The 20,705-nt window shown below is 45.3% G+C and overlaps 2 protein-coding genes across 3 annotated transcripts in view; one reads left to right on the forward strand and one right to left on the reverse strand.

Moving 5' to 3' along the window:
• On the reverse strand, positions 1 to 14,900 carry LOC119404967 (ABC transporter F family member 4). 2 transcript variants are annotated; one of them, XM_037671702.2, is made up of 7 exons: positions 14,650 to 14,900; positions 12,202 to 12,321; positions 10,765 to 10,918; positions 9,867 to 9,960; positions 9,176 to 9,299; positions 6,658 to 8,596; positions 1 to 1,478 (listed from the first exon to the last, which is right to left on the reverse strand). In XM_037671702.2, the coding sequence occupies exons 1-7, from the start codon at positions 14,663 to 14,665 to the stop codon at positions 1,079 to 1,081; spliced, it is 2,847 nt and encodes a 948-aa protein (XP_037527630.1). In that variant the 5' UTR covers positions 14,666 to 14,900; the 3' UTR covers positions 1 to 1,078. The 2 variants fall into 2 exon arrangements, with proteins under 2 accessions (XP_037527630.1, XP_037527631.1); XM_037671703.2 differs by lacking the exon at positions 14,650 to 14,900 and adding an exon at positions 13,419 to 13,539.
• Positions 14,901 to 15,264: 364 nt separating this feature from the next.
• LOC119404968 (serine/threonine-protein kinase PLK1) overlaps positions 15,265 to 20,705 on the forward strand; it is a 63,412-nt gene continuing 57,971 nt past the window's right edge. Inside the window, exons 1-2 of the mRNA XM_049419144.1 lie at positions 15,265 to 15,407; positions 18,044 to 18,151. Coding sequence (XP_049275101.1) covers positions 15,294 to 15,407; positions 18,044 to 18,151 — 222 coding nt within the window. The 5' untranslated portion in view covers positions 15,265 to 15,293. The remainder of the gene's footprint in view (positions 15,408 to 18,043; positions 18,152 to 20,705) is intronic.

A 20,705-nucleotide genomic window follows, 5' to 3' on the forward strand; every position in this document is an offset into this window, starting at 1 on the left:
TGTGACAAAGTAACTTTTTTTTGCTTTATTTATCAGGCATTCCATGACTCTCTGGCCGATATTACATCCCGGCTTTTTCGTAACAAACACGTGAACTGTGACACTTTAGCTGTTTCCTCCTTTTATTTTTGCCTTATGACACTATAACTTAAATAAAATTAACAGTGACTAAAGCACCGTCAACAATTTAGTGCCTGTAATATTCTCGCAGTTGCATCAGAAAATCTGGTGGCTGTTTTCGTGGCACTTTATCATACTTTCTTTCCAGTAAGAGAAATGCATTCAGCAACACTGAATCTTGGGCCATGTCGAGATGCATGTTCGAAATTTAAACCCCAGATCAAGAAACGCAAGGATGGCTAGATCTTGTGGCCCAAAATAGCATGAGTTGTATCCTTCCTCTACAGGCCGCTTATATCTGCAGTACCACTCGCCCTTGAAAAACATTATTATATTCTTTTTTTTTTGAGGAAACTCGAGAATTCACGAATGCAACTTGAAAAGCTTGCGTGTGGATGCAATGATAGACTGACTCCACAAATACATAAAATAAATTCATTGTACTTGAACAAGCATGAAGACTACAAAGCGACACTGGCACTGTGGCACTTGAAAGTATGACCTGGCTGTACGTGCTTAAAATTGCAGCTCTATGTACAGTGATAAATTGAAAAAATATTTCGCATCAAAGTCTGTTTGCGAAGTCCTCCTACATAAAATCAACAGTAATTAAGCATTGTTTCATGCTGACATAGTTGTTAATACGTGTATCTGGGCGAACTTATTTACAAGGAGCACGGTCAGTTATAACCTAACGCACTCAGGTCAACAGAGCTGTCCAGTAAAACGATGTTGCAGAAGAGAAGAAGCAAGCATTATCGCATTGTTTCTTGTCCGACACCTCAGGAGGCGGTAAAACAACCCACAGTTCACACAAGCGTGCTGTTACGGCTGTCCACCAATCTATGGTCACTCCACCATGGAATTTTCCATAAAGTGTGAGGTCCCGAGTCCAAGAACGCATCCGACTTGTCTTCAAGCAATGTCACTCTGTCCCATGACCCTACTTGAAAACAGCTTATGACGCTGGAGCGTCTTTTGGGTGCTTTAACCGCATGCTGGCTGCCAAAAACTTAATGGTGCCTTGCAACCAAGAGTCGCTTCCGTATCCCGGAATCTGCATCCAGTTGGAAGTGCTGTGCCACCTGTAAATGTGGTCGCCGAGCATCATTGCGTATGCCTCCTTGTCGAGGTGACACGCCTTGTAAGGCGTGATCTTGTTGCCCGAATCCTCCACCGTGTCAACGACCCACTGAGCCATCGATGCGGCGGTGCCGCCGTCTATGGCTCGCAAGTTGACGTTGGGCTTGAAGTAGGGCTCCCAGGTCCCTGTCTCAAGCCTGCCCAGGCTACATGCGATGCGACGTGGGCGGGGCCCTTCGCAATGGCTCGAGGCAGCACTCCTAGCCATGGCGTTCCTAGTAACAAAAAAAAAAAAAAAGGAATCTGTCAATCCACCAAGTATTGTCGCACAGTATTCCAAAATTAGTTACTACAGAAATTTGATGCGCCAGCAGCTGCAGTAGATAGCACAATTCTGGTCCTTGAGCTTGACTCGTCAAGGGGATCGACACTTGCACAAAACATTGAGATGTGTAATTTACAAACAAAATTTTGTTCGTCAACTGTTCAACTAATTACATTAGGGCACAAGTAGAATAAGACCTGAAGTAAATTAATACTGCCATTTCCAAATTGACACCAGTGAGTTGTGAATGCATCTTTTACTCAGAAACAGCGATAGGCAAATTGACTCGTTTTTCATTTTCCCTTCTCACCCTCGAGGAAAACCATGTCCTCACCTCACCCGCAAGTTGAAATGGCTAAAATAATTTACTAATTATTTTACGAAAACGTAAAATAATTTACTAATGCATCGAACTGTCACCCAGAGGAGCCCAACTTGCACGTGCATCCCAACGAACTGTGCAAGTTTTCCTGTTGCAGTTTGCGGTAGCCTCGTAACTCGCCGGAATCGAGACCAGCACGGGTTCAGGCTTAGCGAGCCACAGCACCGCTTCGGCCGTCACACGTGCAGCTCAGCTAGCAATGGTGACGAGCGCCGCGCGGCAAATTATACAGTGTTCGATCTAAACAACACAAAACACTTTATTACCTTCGGCAGCACCCCCCAAAATACAGCATAATGTCCGCTCCCGGGACGAGGAAAAGCAAAAAGCTCACGTGCGCGCGCGGACGATACACAAAAGCGGAGCTGCAAGGACTTCGTAGCTGGCAATGGCTGGCGTTGGCACGTCACTCGGGAAAATGTCCCTTGCGGCTATACTGCATGCTCTCGCAATGACTACTGGGCCTGGTCGCAAGGGCTAGGCAAATTCCCGTACGCGTGGGCCTCCGGCAAGTGCGGTTCAGTGTAGTATGACCACGCACGAACACCTTGCACCGCTCCTTTGGCTTAGCGTACAGAACCGGATCTAGGTGTCAAGGAAGTGTTTGGCAGGCTGCAGTATGACGATTCCCAAGGGGTCGATGGACTGTACAAGAAGGGAAACACGTCCTCACCATGCGCTGCTTGAGGGAAAGATGAGAGAGCCGTGCTGCTGAGGCGCGCGGGTCACGCCGAATCTCTCGACTCCGAGATCGCGCGTAGCGCCACTAGAGTGGCAGTGACGTTCCATACTACGCCGAAGAATTGCCATTTCGAGACATGAAAATTCCCTATATCGGGCATTTTTTCCCTGCATACTTCGAAAGAGATCCCAGCATACTTCCCTGCACAATGGTAGTAATGCGCGCGAGCACACACACATATATAATTTGCGTGTGCGCCATATTTACGATTATTCAAATCATGACTAGCGCCTGTGCTCCTGCACAACACACACACACCTTCTTAACTCGTGTGCTGTAAGTACAGTGTACATAGGTAGGTTTTGAGCCTAACACCCGGAGTGAACAAGAAATCTCTCCGTATAATGATCGGAAGCAAATTTTAAGGGCTATACCTTTGTGTGCTGCATGCACCAGAACCAAATGCTGAATTTGATGAAGAAGCGCACAAAAGACACAAGCACGCGCACATCAATTGACGCAAACACACCACTTGTGTGTGTGTCATTTTTATCTGTGCATAATTGTGTCTTTTGTGCGCTGCTTCATCACTCTTCATGGCTCACCAACTAGCCCATTATTACATATTAAGCAACTGCAGAAGCCGAAAGCGCACTGTGATTACTACGTTTTTGTCATAATAGGGAATTCATTATTTCTGAAATTCCTAACAATATCGCAGATTCCCCTTTTCCCTTTCATCCAAAATGACGGCTGAAAATTCCCAAAAAAAGGGAAAATTCCCTGCACGGAACATCACTGTAGAGTAGTACACTCTAGCGCCACCACGAGAAACCGGCACATGGCAAGTGGTGGCACTTCTTGCCGTCGCGGGTGAATGGGAGAGGAAAAGTATCAGCAGAAAAGCTAAAACATCCATGCAGAGGCTTCGGGCGTGCCTCGATCCCCACATGCTACATTTATTTCTTCCCTTTATGCATTACCGTGCCTGAAACAGTATGAAAAAAACTAACAAATGTGACCAGTCCCATTCATACCTTCCAACTACCATGCAGAGCTGAGAAAAGAAAACCCTGTGCAGTACTTCGTGTGCAATAGCTAATTGCCCAACATCTAAGCACCAGTCATATCCACATCATGTTATGTGCTATTTCTTACGCATGCATCTTAATTAGGGGTGTGTAAATATTCGAAATACCAAATATTTTTCTCATACTCAGCACCAATGGGAAGACCTCAAAGAAATAAAACATTGGAAAAGCGAGGGGCACCTTTTGTTCTTTTATTCACTCAATGACCACGATGCCTGCAGCCCAAGCATTGACAGGACTAACATTTTCACTTAAAACTCCAGTGTTGCCAAAGCGAAAGTCCCATTAATACGCTATCATCACAATGAGGTTGGTGGTTTTGTTGGCCGGGCTCTTGGCAGTACATTGGAACGTTATGTAAGTGGTATGTTTCAGTGTTTTGCATTTTCACTGAAAACAGTCACTTGCACGTTATTTCCTGTAATTTAATTTATGTGTTTCTATTTCTGTGTTGGGCTTCACTGCGTAAAGTTTTTACTATGCTACAGATGTGTTGCATCAGTCAGTTCCTGTCTTCATCTTGTAAGAAACGAAGATGTAGAATACAGCTGCATTCAACTTCAGAAGTGCAATTATTGCGTAAATTTGATGAGTAACACAAGTGTTGAAGATTGGGCGAGTTGGTTCGTCGTACTTGAACTGGTATAGCGCATTACGGGGAAGAAGAAACGGCCGAGCAGACCTACACAAGAGGACAGAGCGCTAACTTCCAACTGAGCTTTATTGTGAAAATGCATCAAATATGTAGACTTGCGCAAGCATACAAAAAACACCTTAACGCAATGCCAAGATTAGGCACACCATCCCACCGTCACACGCCACAGATTCATAGACGGTTTCCTTGATTAAGGAAGGCCACTTCATGTTCAGATAAAGCCAACGAAGGGGCGCTGATACATCTGATCCCAGCTCTTGCTATACAATGCGCTTCAATAATCTCTCGAGTGATTTGTGACGGGTGCTTTCTTACTACTTCACATTGATCAAACATAGGGGAGCATCCACAATCGCGGCAGTGAATACCAATGTGGCCCTGAATTGCTTTGTGAACATTATAATGGTGCTCTTTTAGCCTTTCATTAAGGCAGCGCCCCGTTTGGCCGATATACCTCTTACCACATGAGAGTGGTATCGAGTAAACCTACCCCACTTCACACGGCACAAACCGAGTTTTGTGCTTAGTTGAGCAAACAGTGGCGTGTGATTTGAGGGGATTGACTGCTTTGCAAAGCCACTGTAACTTATCAGGCGCCGAAAACACCACTTTCACACTGACCTTCTCCCCTATCTTTTTTAGTCGGTAGGAAATGTCATGCACATAGGGTAAAACCACGGGTCTTTTTCAGTCATTAGATTCCGGCTGATGACTTTTAATGAATGTTTTAAACCGCTTTTATTGACTCATGAGATGCCAACTGACAACAGCTTACACTTTTTAGATTTGAATTTGATTCTTTCACCTGACCATGTGTGCTGGCTATATGAACCTAGAACTGGAAAACCTCTTTTACCCTATGACTCTTCCCATTCCAAGTTAGTTAAGCGAAGCATCACAAATCTTTGTCTCATCAACCCCCTTAGGAAATCATGTCATCATGTCATGCAGCGCAGCTTTGCAGCTCAAGCTGAAAGGCTTTTGAGTGCCGGGTACCCAGCTATCCTACTGGCATCTATAGCTGAAAAGCTATTAAAACAGATGAAAAAAGACTGCAACTCCGAGGCTCAGCCGGAATCTAATCGACCGAAAAAGACCCGTGGTTTCACCCTATGTGCATGACATTTCCCACCGACTAAAAAAGATAGGGGAGAAGGTCAGTGTGAAAGTGGTGTTTTCGGCGCCTGATAAGTTACAGCGGCTTTGCAAAGCAGTCAATCCCCTCAAATCACGCGCCACTGTTTGCTCAACTAAGCACAAAACTCGGTTTGTGCCGTGTGAAGTGGGGATGGTTTACTCGATACCACTCTCATGTGGTAAGAGGTATATCGGCCAAACGGGTCGCTGCCTTAATGAAAGGCTAAAAGAGCACCATTATAATGTTCACAAAGCAATTCAGGGCCACATTGGAATTCACTGCCGCGATTGTGGATGCTCCCCTATGTTTGAACAATGTGAAGTAGTAAGAAAGCACCCGTCACAAATCACTCGAGAGATTATTGAAGCGCATTGTATAGCAAGAGCTGGGATCAGATGTATCAGCGCCCCTTCGTTGGCTTTATCTGAACATGAAGTGGCCTTCCTTAATCAAGGAAACCATGTATGAATCTGTGGTGTGTGACGGTGCGATGGTGTGCCTAATCTTGGCGTTGCGTTAGGGTGTTTTTTGTATGCTTGTGCAAGTCTACATATTTGATGCATTTTCACAATAAAGCTCAGTTGGAAGTTAGCGCTCTGTCCTCTTGTGTCGGTCTGCTCGGCCGTTTCTTCTTCCCCATAATGCGCCATACCAGTTCGAGTATGATGAGTAACAACAGATGCAAGTGTTGTGTTTGTGTAGATTGTTCTTGCACATACAGCATTCAACACCGATTTTTATGTTTCGGTACTAAAGGACTATGCTGTGATAACTGGTTCATCTGCTTCATTACATATTTGCTATTTAGCTGTTGTGTAGTGTTCAGTTGAACATTGTTTGATTTTTATGTCTCGTCTCAGTTTTATTTAAAAGTGTGACAGGGTACTACTTCGAATACTGTAGTCACCGCTGTATTTCAGCGCCCAGTTATAAAATATCTCGAAGGTTCTAGTCACTGCAATAACGTTCTTTTTTTTAACATTTACGAATAAAATGTTGTGGAATTTTAGGGCTGTTTTGAAAGTGGTTGCTTGATTGCTCGTAAACTATTCGAATAATGTTCTAGTCATATTCAATTCGTTTCTAAAATTCACTATATGCGTTCCCCTAATTTTAATGGGCACCAGTTCAGTACCCTTCTGCGATTTGATATCTGCCGCAGTGCAGTATTGACAGCATACCTTTGACAGTGTCCTGGCACGAATGTTGGACGTGAAGCTTGAACAGGCTTTTCTGAAACCGGCTTGGTTGTAGTTCCTTCTTCTTCTTGCTTCAGCTTAGACCCTGCAGATTTTGATCCTTCCTTCTGTTTTTTCAGAGGTATATTACTTGTTTGGACAACTCGTTCTTCTGAATGACGCTTCTTGGGTGCTGCTATGTCCTCCAGTCCTTGTTTAGGTCGTTTCGTACCTTTAGTGTTCTGATTGGTCTGTTCTTGCTGCAGATTTGTCTCGCTTGACGATGTGTCTTCTTTCGGCTTTCGTTTAGACGCTGTCTTGGTTTTAACCCGGGCTCCTTCGATCTGGTTCTCGTATTCGTCATTTTGCTCTTGCTCCTGTTCGCATTTCTTGGATGCTGCTTCCTGCAGTTGACTGGACCCCTTCCTGGCTTTACCTTTGGCATGCAACTCGGCTGCGTCCTCTCTTTTCTTTTCCTCCTGCTTTTGCTTAGACTTCCTGAGTTCGCAATCCTCTGAGAGCGCCTCAGCGTTGGCAGCCAACACAGTGGCCTTACTTGTGCATCCATTTCCAACCTGCATGTAGTCTTCTCGTTCAATCTGTTTGTCCTCTTCCTCAGCCAGATCACGCTTCAGTTTCTTCTTCGATTTTCCATGCTGCTCAACCACTGCTTCACATTGCCCAGAAGCCAAAGGGGAGGTTTTACCAGAGCGCCTATCTGCTGCCCTTATATCCTCTGCAGACTCTGTATGACCCTTAGGTTTGTCCGTTTTGTCTGGAACTTCAGATGCTTTCAGTTTAGGCTTTCTTGTTGCTCGCTTCGGCAGCTCTTCCTCTAAGCAAAGCTCCAAAAGTGGCTCCTTCAGGCCCGTGCCCGCTGTTTCCTTTCTGCAGGTCTCTGGTTGCTCTTCGTCAACCACACTGGGAGTAGGCCGGTGCTTCGGCTTTTTTTTGGCCTTCTGTTGTGGCATGCTTTCCTCGGAGCAAAAATCCGAAGCTGGCAAAACGGTACCAGTCAGTGGTTTCAAAATGCCATCCGTACTTGGACTTGGCTGAGATTTTGGCTTCTTTGTTTGCTTAGGTACGTCATCCTCCACCGAGTGCTTTGTGGAGGACGGGACTGCTTCACTGAAGCAATAGTCCCCATCGCCCCATTGCTCACTACCATTAGCCTGAAGCCCCTGACTTGCACTGCCATGATCAGGCTTGAGCTTGGACTTTTTCTTGACTCGTGGCGCACTGTCCTCCGTGTGAAAGTCCACCTGTGACACGGTAGTTTCGAGCACAGCTTGCTCATCATTTTCAGAAACCTTCTCGGCTGTACACTTAGATCTTTTCCGTCTCCTAGGGGTGTCATCTTCCAAGGCACCCTCTGCAAATGACGTGATGGTCTCGGGCGCCTGACTTTCGTCACCGTCACGAGACTTATGCCTCGACTTTCTTTTGACCCGCTGAGATACAACGTCCTCAGAGTAAAGCTCTGTATGTGATGCAGTAGGTTCGTGTAGGGTCTGCTCACTGTCATCAGCGTGTTTCGGTTTTCTCCGTCTCTTAGAGGCACCCCCTTCCCAGCAGGGTTCCTCGGGCATTGTCGCTATCTCTGCTGGGTCTCCCATTAGCCTCTCTTCTTGTTGCTTGGCACTCATCTCAGACCACTGATTTTCGCCACCATCACTAGGCTTGTGCTTTGACTTCTTTTTCTTCTTGCACTGAACGTTCGCACCTTGAAATGAGCAGGCATCCTCAGCGTAAACACCACTAAGTGCCAGTCCGGTTCCAACCACGTCCTCATCTGTGCAAGAGGTACGTTCATTCTGTGCGTTATTTTTCTCATACGTCTTGCTTTTCTTTCCCGACTTTATCTCGCCGTCTTCACCTCCAGAACAGTCCACAGTCTCTTCGCTCTTTTGGCAAGGCTGCAGGTCTCCGTTCTCGTTAAGTCCTGCGAAAGCAATAATATAGGTGCTTTTCGTTACAGCCGGCCGGTACTATACATGACAGTCTCACAATCGAACCACTTTTAATGTTACCAGATGTCAACAATTCAGTCATTAAACAAAGCTGCAAACTTTTTAGCAATCTCTTTGTCTCTTTGTGTGGTAGGGGTGTTTCGTAGTAAAACTTTCCAACTTGGGGCACACAAAGAACAGTTGCAGATAAAAAAAAGAAAGACTGGTTTGTCACGTGTCGGCACCCGTGTCACACAACACTAAAGTGTGACAGCAATTGTTAATGCAAAATTCACCCTGAGCCTTGGTAGGCAGGTTGTGAAGTCGCGGTGTCGTACTAAGCAACAGCTATTTTTATTTCCCTTTTTTTGCCCTCATTTGTGGGTCGCGGTGACACCAAGTGTCCGTTACTGCCAAAATCAACCACTTACTGCAATTAGGTGAAATCAAAATAACAGGAAATGAAAATAATAAAAGCAATATCGCTGTTGCATAATATGCCTTGTGAAAGCAATTCCTGTAGCCCCTTCAAGTGGTCGCAAAGCAGCATTTTAGAGAAAAGCAGTCCTAACCTTTACGTCGTTTCGATGCATTCATGCGTTGAGCAAAGTACTCTTGGTAGCTCATGCTGCTAGTGTGCGTTTTCACTCCTGACAGGTCTTCCTGGCGACTCACGTCTGCCTCTTGCACGCTTTCCTGCAATACATTACGTGGCACAGTTAATGCAACCATGCATGCCATTTGCAGTGACTTCATCAACCTGCACTTCGCGAAGTAGCACAATGCATACTGGTGTACAGTGTACGCTACATCCCAGTAGGCCAAAATAACAATGCACGTAGATGCAAAAGATGACACCTGTTGCAACATCCTGCTGCGTTTCACTGCGCCAAAGCGTGCAGACAACTCACTGCAATTACCAGCAGTGTTTCAGATATCTGATGAAGACATGTTGGCACTGACTTGAGCACCCCAAAGGTACCTCACGCAAATGCAAGAATACCCATTTCTTGCATCTTTATTTCTTATATTGCAAGGACATTCAAAGCACAACGGTGTTTTAAACGAGCCGGAGCTGTCCTGTGAAAATCTGCAAAGTGGACCAAGCTTTACAAAAGGGAGAGTACCATCATTCGCCTATGAGCAGTAGAATGATACAGGAACAACACTCATATGAGCTTCCCGGAAAGAAAGCTTTTGAAATTGTACACCTTCTTGCCCTTTCACCTAAGAAACTTTTCTGCGCAGTTGCTGACAACTCACCGAGTCTTTTTTCTTTCTCCTCTTGACCACGATGGCATTGAGGTCCTCTTCTTTCTTTTGACTCAAGTCTTTTCCTCTGAGAAATTTTGAGTAGCTATAATGTATAAGCAAAGAAAGAAAAGAGCACCAATAAACAGAGTTAGTCCGTGATGGTAAACTTCCAAGGATGTGCCATGGAAGATTGCATGTTGCGTTTCATCCAGACATGAACAGCAGTTCACTCTGTCACCTACAGATGGTTTTGACTTTCTGTTCATGGAAGCCACTGGCTTCGGCTCCGACAAAAACAACAGGTCATTTTTGTGCATAGTGACATCAAATTAACATGACAATGAAATGTCAAATGCATATTTGCAGTCATTTTTCCACTCCTTAATCGACCTCACTACTGTGCACGCATTGTTCCATACAAAATGACAGTGTCAACTGTTTATGATGGAGGCACTCCAATGCTTTCATAAAATATTCTATAGACCACTCCAACGAGGTGTCACTGTAATGCCCTCTGACTGTTGTATGTTTCCATATAAGCACCTGCCTAATTATCTCCCAGTATTACAGTACGAACATTCAGACAATGGAACCAGCTCTTCTGTGCAAGAGTAATCTTATATTTGTGACCAATGCATACTGCTCACTAGGTAAAAAAAAAAAAACCATAGTAACTTTATTTGACACACGGGAAACACAATGCACCACTGGTGGGAGAGTTCTCGGATTTTGTTTACGCACATATACTTGTCTATCATAATTTCCATGATTTCATGTGGCTGAAAGCAGTGGCTTCAGCAACGTCCCAGGTTTTTCTTTCTTTCTTTTTTCACAGAAGCTAACCACAGTAAGTGTTACTCTTTGTTTCAGTCCACTTCTCTTCACTTATCTCACAAAAGAAACTTACTGGACACGACCACCAAGCTTGAACGCCCGCTCTTCAACACTGATGAGCTTGTCCTGTTTAGCTGCTGGATTTCCATCATTCAGGTTGCTTAGAAGGCTGTCAAAAGCCTCTTGGTGCTCGATCCAACGATCATCAACACCGTTGAAGCCTATGCCTGGAATAAAGCACATGTATGTGTTGATGAAGGTCATTTAAGGACACGAGTGCACTTGCAAATGTCATGAAATAACGCTTAGCTGTGCTTTATAAGCTTGAAATTTGGAGAACAGGCCAAGTCACAGATCAGCACATAGATATACTACAAACGTTTGCAATTTAAACCCCATAACAACATTACACCACACAGACATGCAGAGCACAACAAATTTACTGCAAGTTGCATGCACTGCAGGTGCTATGCAATGCTTTGCTCACGAGAAATCATTGCACTGCATTTGTAAATACGCAAGGACTTAAGTTGGCAAGTCATTCTTAGGTGTTTGTAATTTTCCGACATAAATGGAGAAGCCCCATTCAAATTATTTCTTTTCAACAACTCAAGCATGGAAGTTTTTGTGGGCTTTTCTTTCGCACAATCAAAATGACCCACAATATTATACTGCGACATAAGAATGGCGAATTTCCTTTGGTTTAAGTGTGAAATTCCGGAAAGTGCACTTCGTCTTCATTTCCTCCGCCACTTGTCGAACTTGCATCAAGAAAATTCTAAAATCAATATGAAAAAAGTAGCTTATCAATCTCAGCCTATCAAGTGTTTTTTGTTATCATCCATTTACCGTCGTGCCAAGGGAAAAACCCTTAAGGCTAGGAAGTAAGCAGAGAAAAACCATTCATCTTAACTGCCAGTTTTTTATATTAGTCACACATGACATCACAAGACACTGTCGCCAAGCACCGCAGTCTCTTGCCACGTCCCAACGTGATACTGCCTTCGGGTCAACAACATACGCAGGACTTCATAAGGGCAGCAATGTGGTTAGGTCTACAACCCATGCTAAGTCCTAAGAAAGACTACCGTAAAATCCCGAGCAAGCCCTCCCCCCCTCTCCCGTCCCCCCCACAGTGAACGATAATTCGACAAGATTTGAAGGGGGGGGGGGGTGCCCTTGCTAGGTCATGGATCGAAATTCAAGATGGCGGTGGAAAAGCCGCTAATAAAGAATGCACACCCATACTTCTAATGAAATGCTTTATTGAATACGCACGCATTCACAGTTTTCATTCGCCTTTGTCAGGCGAACAAAAACTGTGAATGAAACAGTGAAAATGGTGGAAGGAGGGGAAGATGCCACATATTTGAAATTTCCCGAAGAAGGGAGGGGGGTGCTTGCTCGAGATTTTACTGGACTTTTGTGCCGCATTCAGGTGTGTGCCAGTGTCTCTTTCATGAAACTCTATTCACCAAAGTAAATGCCTTGGAATTTACTTGAGTCTCACCTTTGGTGTTCACCTTTTTCTTCGGTCGAATGAAATCAGGTGAGCCATCCTCGTTTTTTCCCAATCCTTTGCCCTCTGACCAGCCCATCTGTTTCATCAGCCTCTCGCTGTAGGCGTAACCTGCAAGGGGCAAAATGCAGCCCTGTCACAAAGGTTATTCGAGGAAAAAAAAAAGAAAGAAGTCAGCCTGCGCTAAATGTCCTCCACCTCAGTAATGTTCTCAGATATATGGAAAGAGAGAAAAAGAGACATCTATGAAGAGAGACGATGAGGGTGTGCAGGGATGTGAGCATAGTTTCTTAGGACTACACTAGAGGGAAATCTGGCGCTAGTGGGAGCTGCAACACATGCCAGCTCAGCCAGCATGGGAACGATGGTTATTATGTGGATTTGCCCAAGCTTCGTTCTTTCGGCTCCGTTTGGCTCCCTGTGGCCTGCAGCCGCTTTGTCGCAAGATGAAGTTCAGCAAACGTTCAGCAGTTCCACCTCACCACCTTGACCTTTTCAGGCTGACCAATTCAAATCAGCTCACAAAGTTTGCAACGATCCGTTCTTTCATCCGAAACAAAAGCCACAACACAACCATAAACAAAGTCACAAGTGCGTTCGAAGTGCCAAGCACAAAGACTAGGCAAATCCATGTACTACTTCCACAGTGTATGAATGATCGCAGCACGAGAGTTCCTCCCAGTAAATATGGTAGGAAACTCTATGGATGTGAGGACATACGTACAGTCTATCTGTTGACCCTGCTGCTACTGTAAATATGAACTGACCCGAAGGTTGCGGGATCGAATCCCAGCCACGGCGGCTGCATTTTCGATGGAAGCGAAAATGTTTGAGGCCCGTGTACTTAGATTTAGGTGCACGTTAAAGAACCCCAGGTGGTCGAAATTTCCGGAGCCCTCCACTACGGCGTCTCTCATAATCATATCGTGGTTTTGGGCAGTTAAACCCCAGATATTATTATTATTACTGTAAATATGAAGGACAGGTGGCGCCGCCTCAATAAAATTCCCGTACTGTCATCGCGCATTTGTTTAACAATAGACAAGGAGTGAATGGCTTTTCAAAACGCAGAATGAACAAAACCCAGCACCTTTTCTGACTTTCTCTGGCACAAAAGTTAAACGATATATGAAAAAAAGAAATGTTAGTGATCTGTGACGTCACGGCGGCTGAGGCATGAAATTTAAAATGCTATTCTGAGCATGCACCTCTGTCGGTAGTAGTGTACAGCCAGTGCACTGTGCCTACTACTAGTAAGAATCTTTTTTGCAACTCGAGACGAGGTTCAGTAACTTATTGATATGGTGTAATTTCATGGTGTTTCAACCGCGTCAAAAATGGGGTAAAAAATAGAGCACTCAAGTCTAATACTGCTGTCTGGTGTTCATTTTATGTAATATAGGGTACTCTTGGTCTCAGACACAGATGTGCAGTATTTCCTCAGATGTCCGAGGACTATTATATCCTTGCACTGTCTTTTTATTTGTTTAGCTCTTAGCTAACAATATAAGAGTCCCTAAAATTGAAAAAACAGAATTCACATGACGAAACCACACTGCAAACTTTGGCCAACAACGACCGCACCAAATAGCGGACAGCTGGAGATCGCGACATGGAATATTACACTTTTAAGTGCCACTGGATGTGATTTGTAGTCTTGTTACTTTTCAGTGCGTCACTGAAAAGCTGATTTGACACATTGGGGGCCCGGCTTGTCCATCCATCGATCTTATGTGGCGTGATCACGCTCACAATCAAGGGGTGAATACAGGCCTAAAACAAGGCTAGCAATGCTCAAAACGAAAAAGGTCTAAAATAGTATAATTAACAGAAATAACCAATAAGTAATGGCGACAATTAACTTAATCGCTAAAAACGCTTCGGAAACATGCGGCTGATTCCCGCACCGCGCAAGAGAGGGCGCCACCACCTCGCCAGGTGCGCGATTGCTCCTCCCACCGGTGCTTCTCCGGCGCCGTGTTACGAACTCCTGCGAGCGATCACCCATAGATCGCTTGGTGCCCGTGCTACGCACTTTCTCAGGTTTCACGGAAGTGGAGCTGCATTTAGCGCAGGATTTAGAACTAGACCAATCGCTACACTGACGCTACAGTAGCGCTGGATTTGAACTACATCTATCGCTGGATGTGATTTGTGGCGTCTTTCAGTGATGCTAGCGACCGGCGGCAGAACTTTTTTTCGCACACGCGAATTTACAATGTCACAGATGGGAGCGATCAGCGTTCCGACGGCATTAACAAATGCTGGCAGCTGCAGCACGTGTCGCAGAACTCGCACACTAGTGCGCGGTACCCGAAACTGCACAGACGAACGTCCCCCGAACGATCGTGATTTCGCATTTTACGCACCACTGATTACTTATAACATCGGGCGGTCTTGTGCGTTCTGGAAGCGAAGGAGAAAGGAGTTGTAGCTTACTCGGTCGTTCCTTCATCTTCGAGTCCAAGTCTCGGAAACGGTAACGAGCACACAACACGTCACGTCACACTTGCTCAACGGTGAGGGACTTGTGAGCGGTGTTCGATCGAAATTTCTGTCCCAATTAGTGAAACAGAGTCGGGAAATGTTTCGGCAATATGTCGATTCAGTCAACGACGCTGCGCCGCTTGCAAGCGCGTGAAACCGTGCGGAAAACAGCACATGCAGAGCCAACGTTTGTGCAGAGCGCCATGTTTGGATTGTAATGACTTGTCTCGGCTGTATCTCGGCTTCTCAAGTATGAATTGTTTGCGCTCAAAGTGAATGCTTTTTGTTCCACCGATGTGGTGGAACATATTGGGCTTATTTTATCACATGCGGAAAGGTATCTATTTATTGCTAAATTTGGCTCAAGTGGAAATCGGAACTCACTCTTTCGTCCTATGTTTTGGCACGTGATGTACACGTCAACCATGACGTCAACGTTCTTATATTCAAAAAGCGGCGCCGCTGGGGATGGTGCACTCCACGCATAGGCAGCATAGGCGTTGAGACTGTAAGACATTCTCTGGTAAGACCGGGAGCGATCAGCGTGTAAACTGTGTAAAGGCAGGACGGTCTCGTGCTTCTGGGTCTGCGTCGCAATGGCCTCCGCAATCCCAACACGAACGGGCGCAGCGCTTCAGAAAGACCTGCCAGACCTTGTTGTCGACAAGAAAACCAAGAAAGAATACGTCCGCGGCAAGTTTCTCGGCAAGGTAGGCAGTTTACTGAGTAATACTGTGGCCTGAATGGGCTTCGCTGCCTTGGAGACGCCCCCGTCGACCTGTAGTAGATTGCAGATGTTCCGCAGTGTTTGAACAATGACATGAACAATGACAACTAGGTTGCCGGAACTATTTTGGTCAAGCTTAATCGCCTTCACCCACTACTGCCGTCTCCTTGCCCCAAACGTCTGTGGTTATTAAAAATTGGTGGTAGTGGTGAACCTCAGGCCTCCTCTTTAGCCTAGCAGGGCTGCTAGTTATTACAAAATAGTTGCTTGCTGTACAAGTTGGTACATAGTACATAGTTACACTCGAAGAAAGGCCACTAAAGCGTGGAAATACGGAGAAAAAATCATGAGGGCTTCCCACTAGTGGTCCCAAGCCTGAAGGAAGAGCAGAGCTAGGCGGCCTTCCTTCTTTCTCGCTTCTGTTTCTTGTATCTGTATTGTATGTTTCTTTCCAGTTTTTCTCTTTCTCTCTATCTTCTTGTCTTTATTCCCTTTATTTCTCTATTTTTCTTTCTCTCTTTCTTCCACGTGTTAGTTTTCGTTTAACGCTCGCACCTGCTGTACTCGGTAGTGGGACTATGGCGCATATCCGCACGTACTACATACTTTTCTTTGTTCGCGTTGGACAGGTTCCGGCTCCCCTAAACAGCTCTGTTGTTAAAACTGCGAGACAGTGACCCAGAAGTGGCTCTGTGTCACTGTATCTGCTTCTGCCTCTCAGTTTATCCTATTTCCACGTTTTAGTGGCTTTCTTTGAGTGCAAGTTATTGCACCTGTAACAATTGTCTCGTCCTGTCTTGGCTTTCCCGACTGTCCTTTGGTACTGCTTAACGGCACCGCGACAAGCGTCTGGGTCTCGCGCTTTCGCTTTCCGCTTGCGCTGTGCCAGCCTTTCTCAGAGCAAGTGAAATTTGCCAGGTGGAATGACTAACTTCTTACCTGTTTATCTGCCACGGCCTCTGTACGATTTTCATATGTCTAGCGTTTCTGCGCGCCTCTGTTACAATAGCTGAGCGGCACCGAAGTGCCATTAGAAAAAAAAATAGTTCTTGGCACCAGTATGCCCTATGGCAGGGGCGTAGCCAGGCTGAGGGGAGTGGCTGGGTTCGGTGCCTGAGCACCCCGCGAAATTTTCTTAGCTCTGCATACCTGTGCAGCACCTCGAGAAAAATATTTCTGGCTATGCCACTGCCCTATGGCATCAATTAAAATAACTCTGCTTCGTATAACTCCAGGAGTTGTCTATGCTATACGTGGATACATTTCAAATCAACATCCACCAATACTGTCGAGCGCAGGCTGAGGCTCATAGATTTAAAGAGCACGGGAGAGAGTATAGTGGGCATTTTGTAAAACAAGATACATAGATTAGACAGCGCGCATCACTCATGCCATATGTAACAAATAAGTTTCTATCACCGTTCGTTGGTACTGGCTACAGGTGTTGCATTTTAGAAATGCTGCCATTTTGGCGTGTTGGCTCACATGTGACTATACCGTAGATAAGCATAGTCGTGAGAAGCTCAACATAGAACATGGAAATTACCTTCTAAAGGCCATAGTGGTTCAGCGCAGTTCACAAGCGCAAAAGTGTTCATGGCACTAAGTGCTCAAGTGGTAAGGTATCTCTTGCAATCCATATGTCACATTCATACCAGTACATTACAAGTAATTTTTGAATAAACAAAAATTCTGTGTTCCAACTCTTATTGCTTGCAATAGTACATCTTCACGGTATCAGGATGCGATAACGTGCATTTTGCTTCGCTGCTACTACAGATAGATATCCTTTCGATAATACCTACGCTGACTGCGTTATTCCTTTCGCATTTCATGCATAAATAAAAACACATGCGTTCATATCTGTGTGGTATTTATGCTGTAAGCATAGTCGAGAAGCGGCAACATGTTCTTTTCGTTTCATGCTGCCATGAGCAGCGAGCGACCGAACAGCCAAACTTTCGCTAGATGTGCATACTTTTCCCACAGTGCTGCATGCCTGTGGGCATCCAGGATTGTTCGATAAAGGTCTGTTGGATGTCGTGGGCTCTTCCCTATTGCACTGTGCGCACCAAGAAATAATAATCTGTGATGTGATGTCAAAATAAAAATTGCGTTGTTACTGCTCAAGGCAGGGCATGTTAGCATAGCCTGAACAGTATGTCTTCGCCTGCTGTTGGCAAGGCGAAATGTTTCTTGAGACTGTGCCATGCAGCACAACTTCTGCACACAGTTTATTTATTCTTTAAGCGCGACTTGGCACAGTCTCAATGCACTGGCCAGAATGTACTTATTGCTTTTATCAGCCCAGTTGTGCCGACATTGGCTGATAGGGGTGCGAATGAAGAGGCATTAAAAACTCTGTGCACTTCAAGGTTCATCGCATGCACACATAGGATCTTTTCTTTCCAGATTACGGGCACTCTTGCCTCGTAAAAGATTGTGTTGTGGTCAGTGTTAATTGTGGCTGCCATCGCAGGGGGAAGCTGCAATGTAAAGAGCCTATTGGTACTTTTCTTTCTTCACATACATTCAAGCTTTCAAAATTCCACTGATATCACTGTAGTTCCTTATGGGAGGGTGAAATGTTGACACATGTTGCCCTTTACTCTTTTGCAGGGTGGATTTGCGAAATGCTACGAGTTGACGGACAAAGCCACCAACGTAGTCTACGCGGGCAAAGTGGTCTCCAAGGCACTTCTCCTCAAGTCACACCAGAAAGAGAAGGTGACTGTCAGGAAGCACGAACTTTCGTGGGATCAGGCTCCTTAAATTTTACTGTGGGGCACTTTTTTTTGTGCAACAACTACAAATATGCAAATAGTAATTTTCAAGACAGAATTGAATGCTATTCAAATGATAAACTGCCATAATCACTGTTTATTCCCACATCCCAGTATATCAAGTTAAGTTTGTCGTTCTATTTCATGTTATCGAGCAGTTTAAAGGTACGAATTGAAGTAAAAGCAAGCAATTTACAATTCACATAATTTGGAGTCTGCAGTGAGCTAATTTAGTAAAGCTGAGTATGAATAATTTTCGTACCGCATATTCCACCGCACAAGTCTGTTGTGTCTACCTGTATTGAATAGCATGTAGTTTGAAGTATTCAGAGTACTCATATTTACGAATAGCGACTGCTTGATTTGTTCTTCGAAAGTTTAATATTTGCACCTGAGTATCAACTAGGAGGCAGCTGTGACCTGGGTTTCTGCCAAGCTCACCATACCCCCTCCCCCCTTTATTTTTTAGATGCGAAGCAGCTCTTTGACTCGTGTGTGTAACGCCGTACGTTACGTGCGTCCGTACGAATGCACCGCAACACATTCCCCTTGCCGTAGGTGTTGGAGCGTTGCCAAGTAGGTCACGCCACAGCTTTGCATTGACTTCACGCTCCCCTCGCACGCTTCCCTCGCAGGTGCGCGCTGACGTCACACTCGCCCTCACCTGCAGCATGCTCACTGTAGCGCCCGCAGCTGCCGGCTGCTCCGCCCACTCGCAACACCTCTGAACGTGTCACTTCTCTCTTGCTTCACCCGTGGTAGTCTAGGCGAAATGCGCGCCTGCTCCGGTCCAGCACCCATGTCTCGACTCTGAAGAAACAGACTACAAAGTCTTGCCAAACGTTTTAAGGGGGGACGTGGCAATGGGAATGGTGAATTTGGTCAAAATGTTCAATTTTTCAAAATTTTTTTATGCAATCCTGAGACCATGTTTTACGTCATGGTGAAATATTAGACCAAAATAAACAGTAGAAGTTGAAAAAAGTATTTTACTAGTGTGCTGTCATCAAAAACTGTGAGAAAATTGGGCTTAAAAAACGCAAATCTGCAGTTTTCCCTTGACACAGTGACACGATGTTGGCGTCATCGTTAGGAGGACAGATAGAGCTCAAGATAGCTGCAAAGCTGTATTTCTCCAATGAAAAATAAAACCAGCTTCTTTCCGAGTTCCATTTTGTTAGCTTTTAGCTGGATTTTCTTTGAGCTCCATTTTCTCAGCTTTCATTTTTTGAGCAGTTGCTGTCAGTCATCCCTGTGCCATTTCACAACAAATAATCATATAACCATTCTGCTTTCTGCGCTTAGATCCTGAGACATTGGTGAGTGCCGTAAAGCTGTCCATATTTGTCTGCATGTCATACAGATTTTAGATGCGAAGTATCTTAAGGCGGAGCTCAATCCGGTGGTAGTGGTGGTGATGGTGTGCGGCGTGACCACCCTTACTGCGCATGCGCATAACCTCTCCACACACCTCCTCTCCCCTTCCCCTCTCCACTTTCCCTCTCCCCTCCCCCTCTCCCTCCCCCTTTCCACTCTTCCTCTGAAACGCGGGCTAGACATGCCGAAATTCTCTCCTGCTCAACGCCGCGATGAGCTCGAGCGCATGCGCGTCCCCTCCCCTTCTCTCTCCTCTCCTACGCTGCCCCCCTCTCGCCCGCCTGTCGACCACGTTCCCCGCTCGCCCTGTGAGAATTAACGGCCAGGCTAGATGGAAGATACGACGCGCGTAGCGTCCCTCTCGTCGCGTTCCACGACGCAAGGTCGGTAGCATGCCCAACAAACGCCAACGGAACGCGATCGTGCAAGTGCTCCGGCTTCGCATTGCCTCATGGTCCCCTTTAGCGGGAGATGGTGTAATTTCTTTATAATTAGTTTTCTGTAAAAGTTGTAAGACAATATGTACAAGAAATTTCAGAAATTTTTGTGTGTGCTTATTTGAATATTAAAAAAATAAACCAATAGCTTCACGGCACAGAATGGGCCCTTGTGACTATCCTTATGGAAAAATCTTGACGTACTTATGTCTAATTCATTAAATAATTTTGAGATGACAATGAGAGTCTATCAAGTGTCGTAGCTCTAAAACTACAAAAGGGAGTTCAAAACAGATTTCAGTTATGATATCAGCACAACATATCACATCTGCGTGCCTAATTTCATCACTTTATCTCCACAAATAACAAAGATAGTTTTCATTGCCACGTCCCCCCTTAATGAAACTTACACGAAACCCAACCTGCCCCCCGTGTCTTTGCGTTTCAAACAAATGTTTACTCTAGTAAATGCTACACAGAGTTTCGCTTCAAACCGTTCTTCCAGCACCCACGTCGACACCCGTTTCAACCGGGTCAACGCCGTGCGCACCGCTGCTGCTTTGCATCCCATCAGGGTTCCCTTCGGGGAGATGGTCCAAGCTTTTTTCTCTCAAAGCCTGCATGACTTTGAAGTGGACTAGCTAGCCTTTTCTCAAGCCAGAGCATTGAATGAAGAATAGCAAT

This window comes from Rhipicephalus sanguineus, chromosome 9 (assembly GCF_013339695.2).
Source record: "Rhipicephalus sanguineus isolate Rsan-2018 chromosome 9, BIME_Rsan_1.4, whole genome shotgun sequence".
Classification (NCBI taxonomy): domain Eukaryota; kingdom Metazoa; phylum Arthropoda; class Arachnida; order Ixodida; family Ixodidae; genus Rhipicephalus; species Rhipicephalus sanguineus.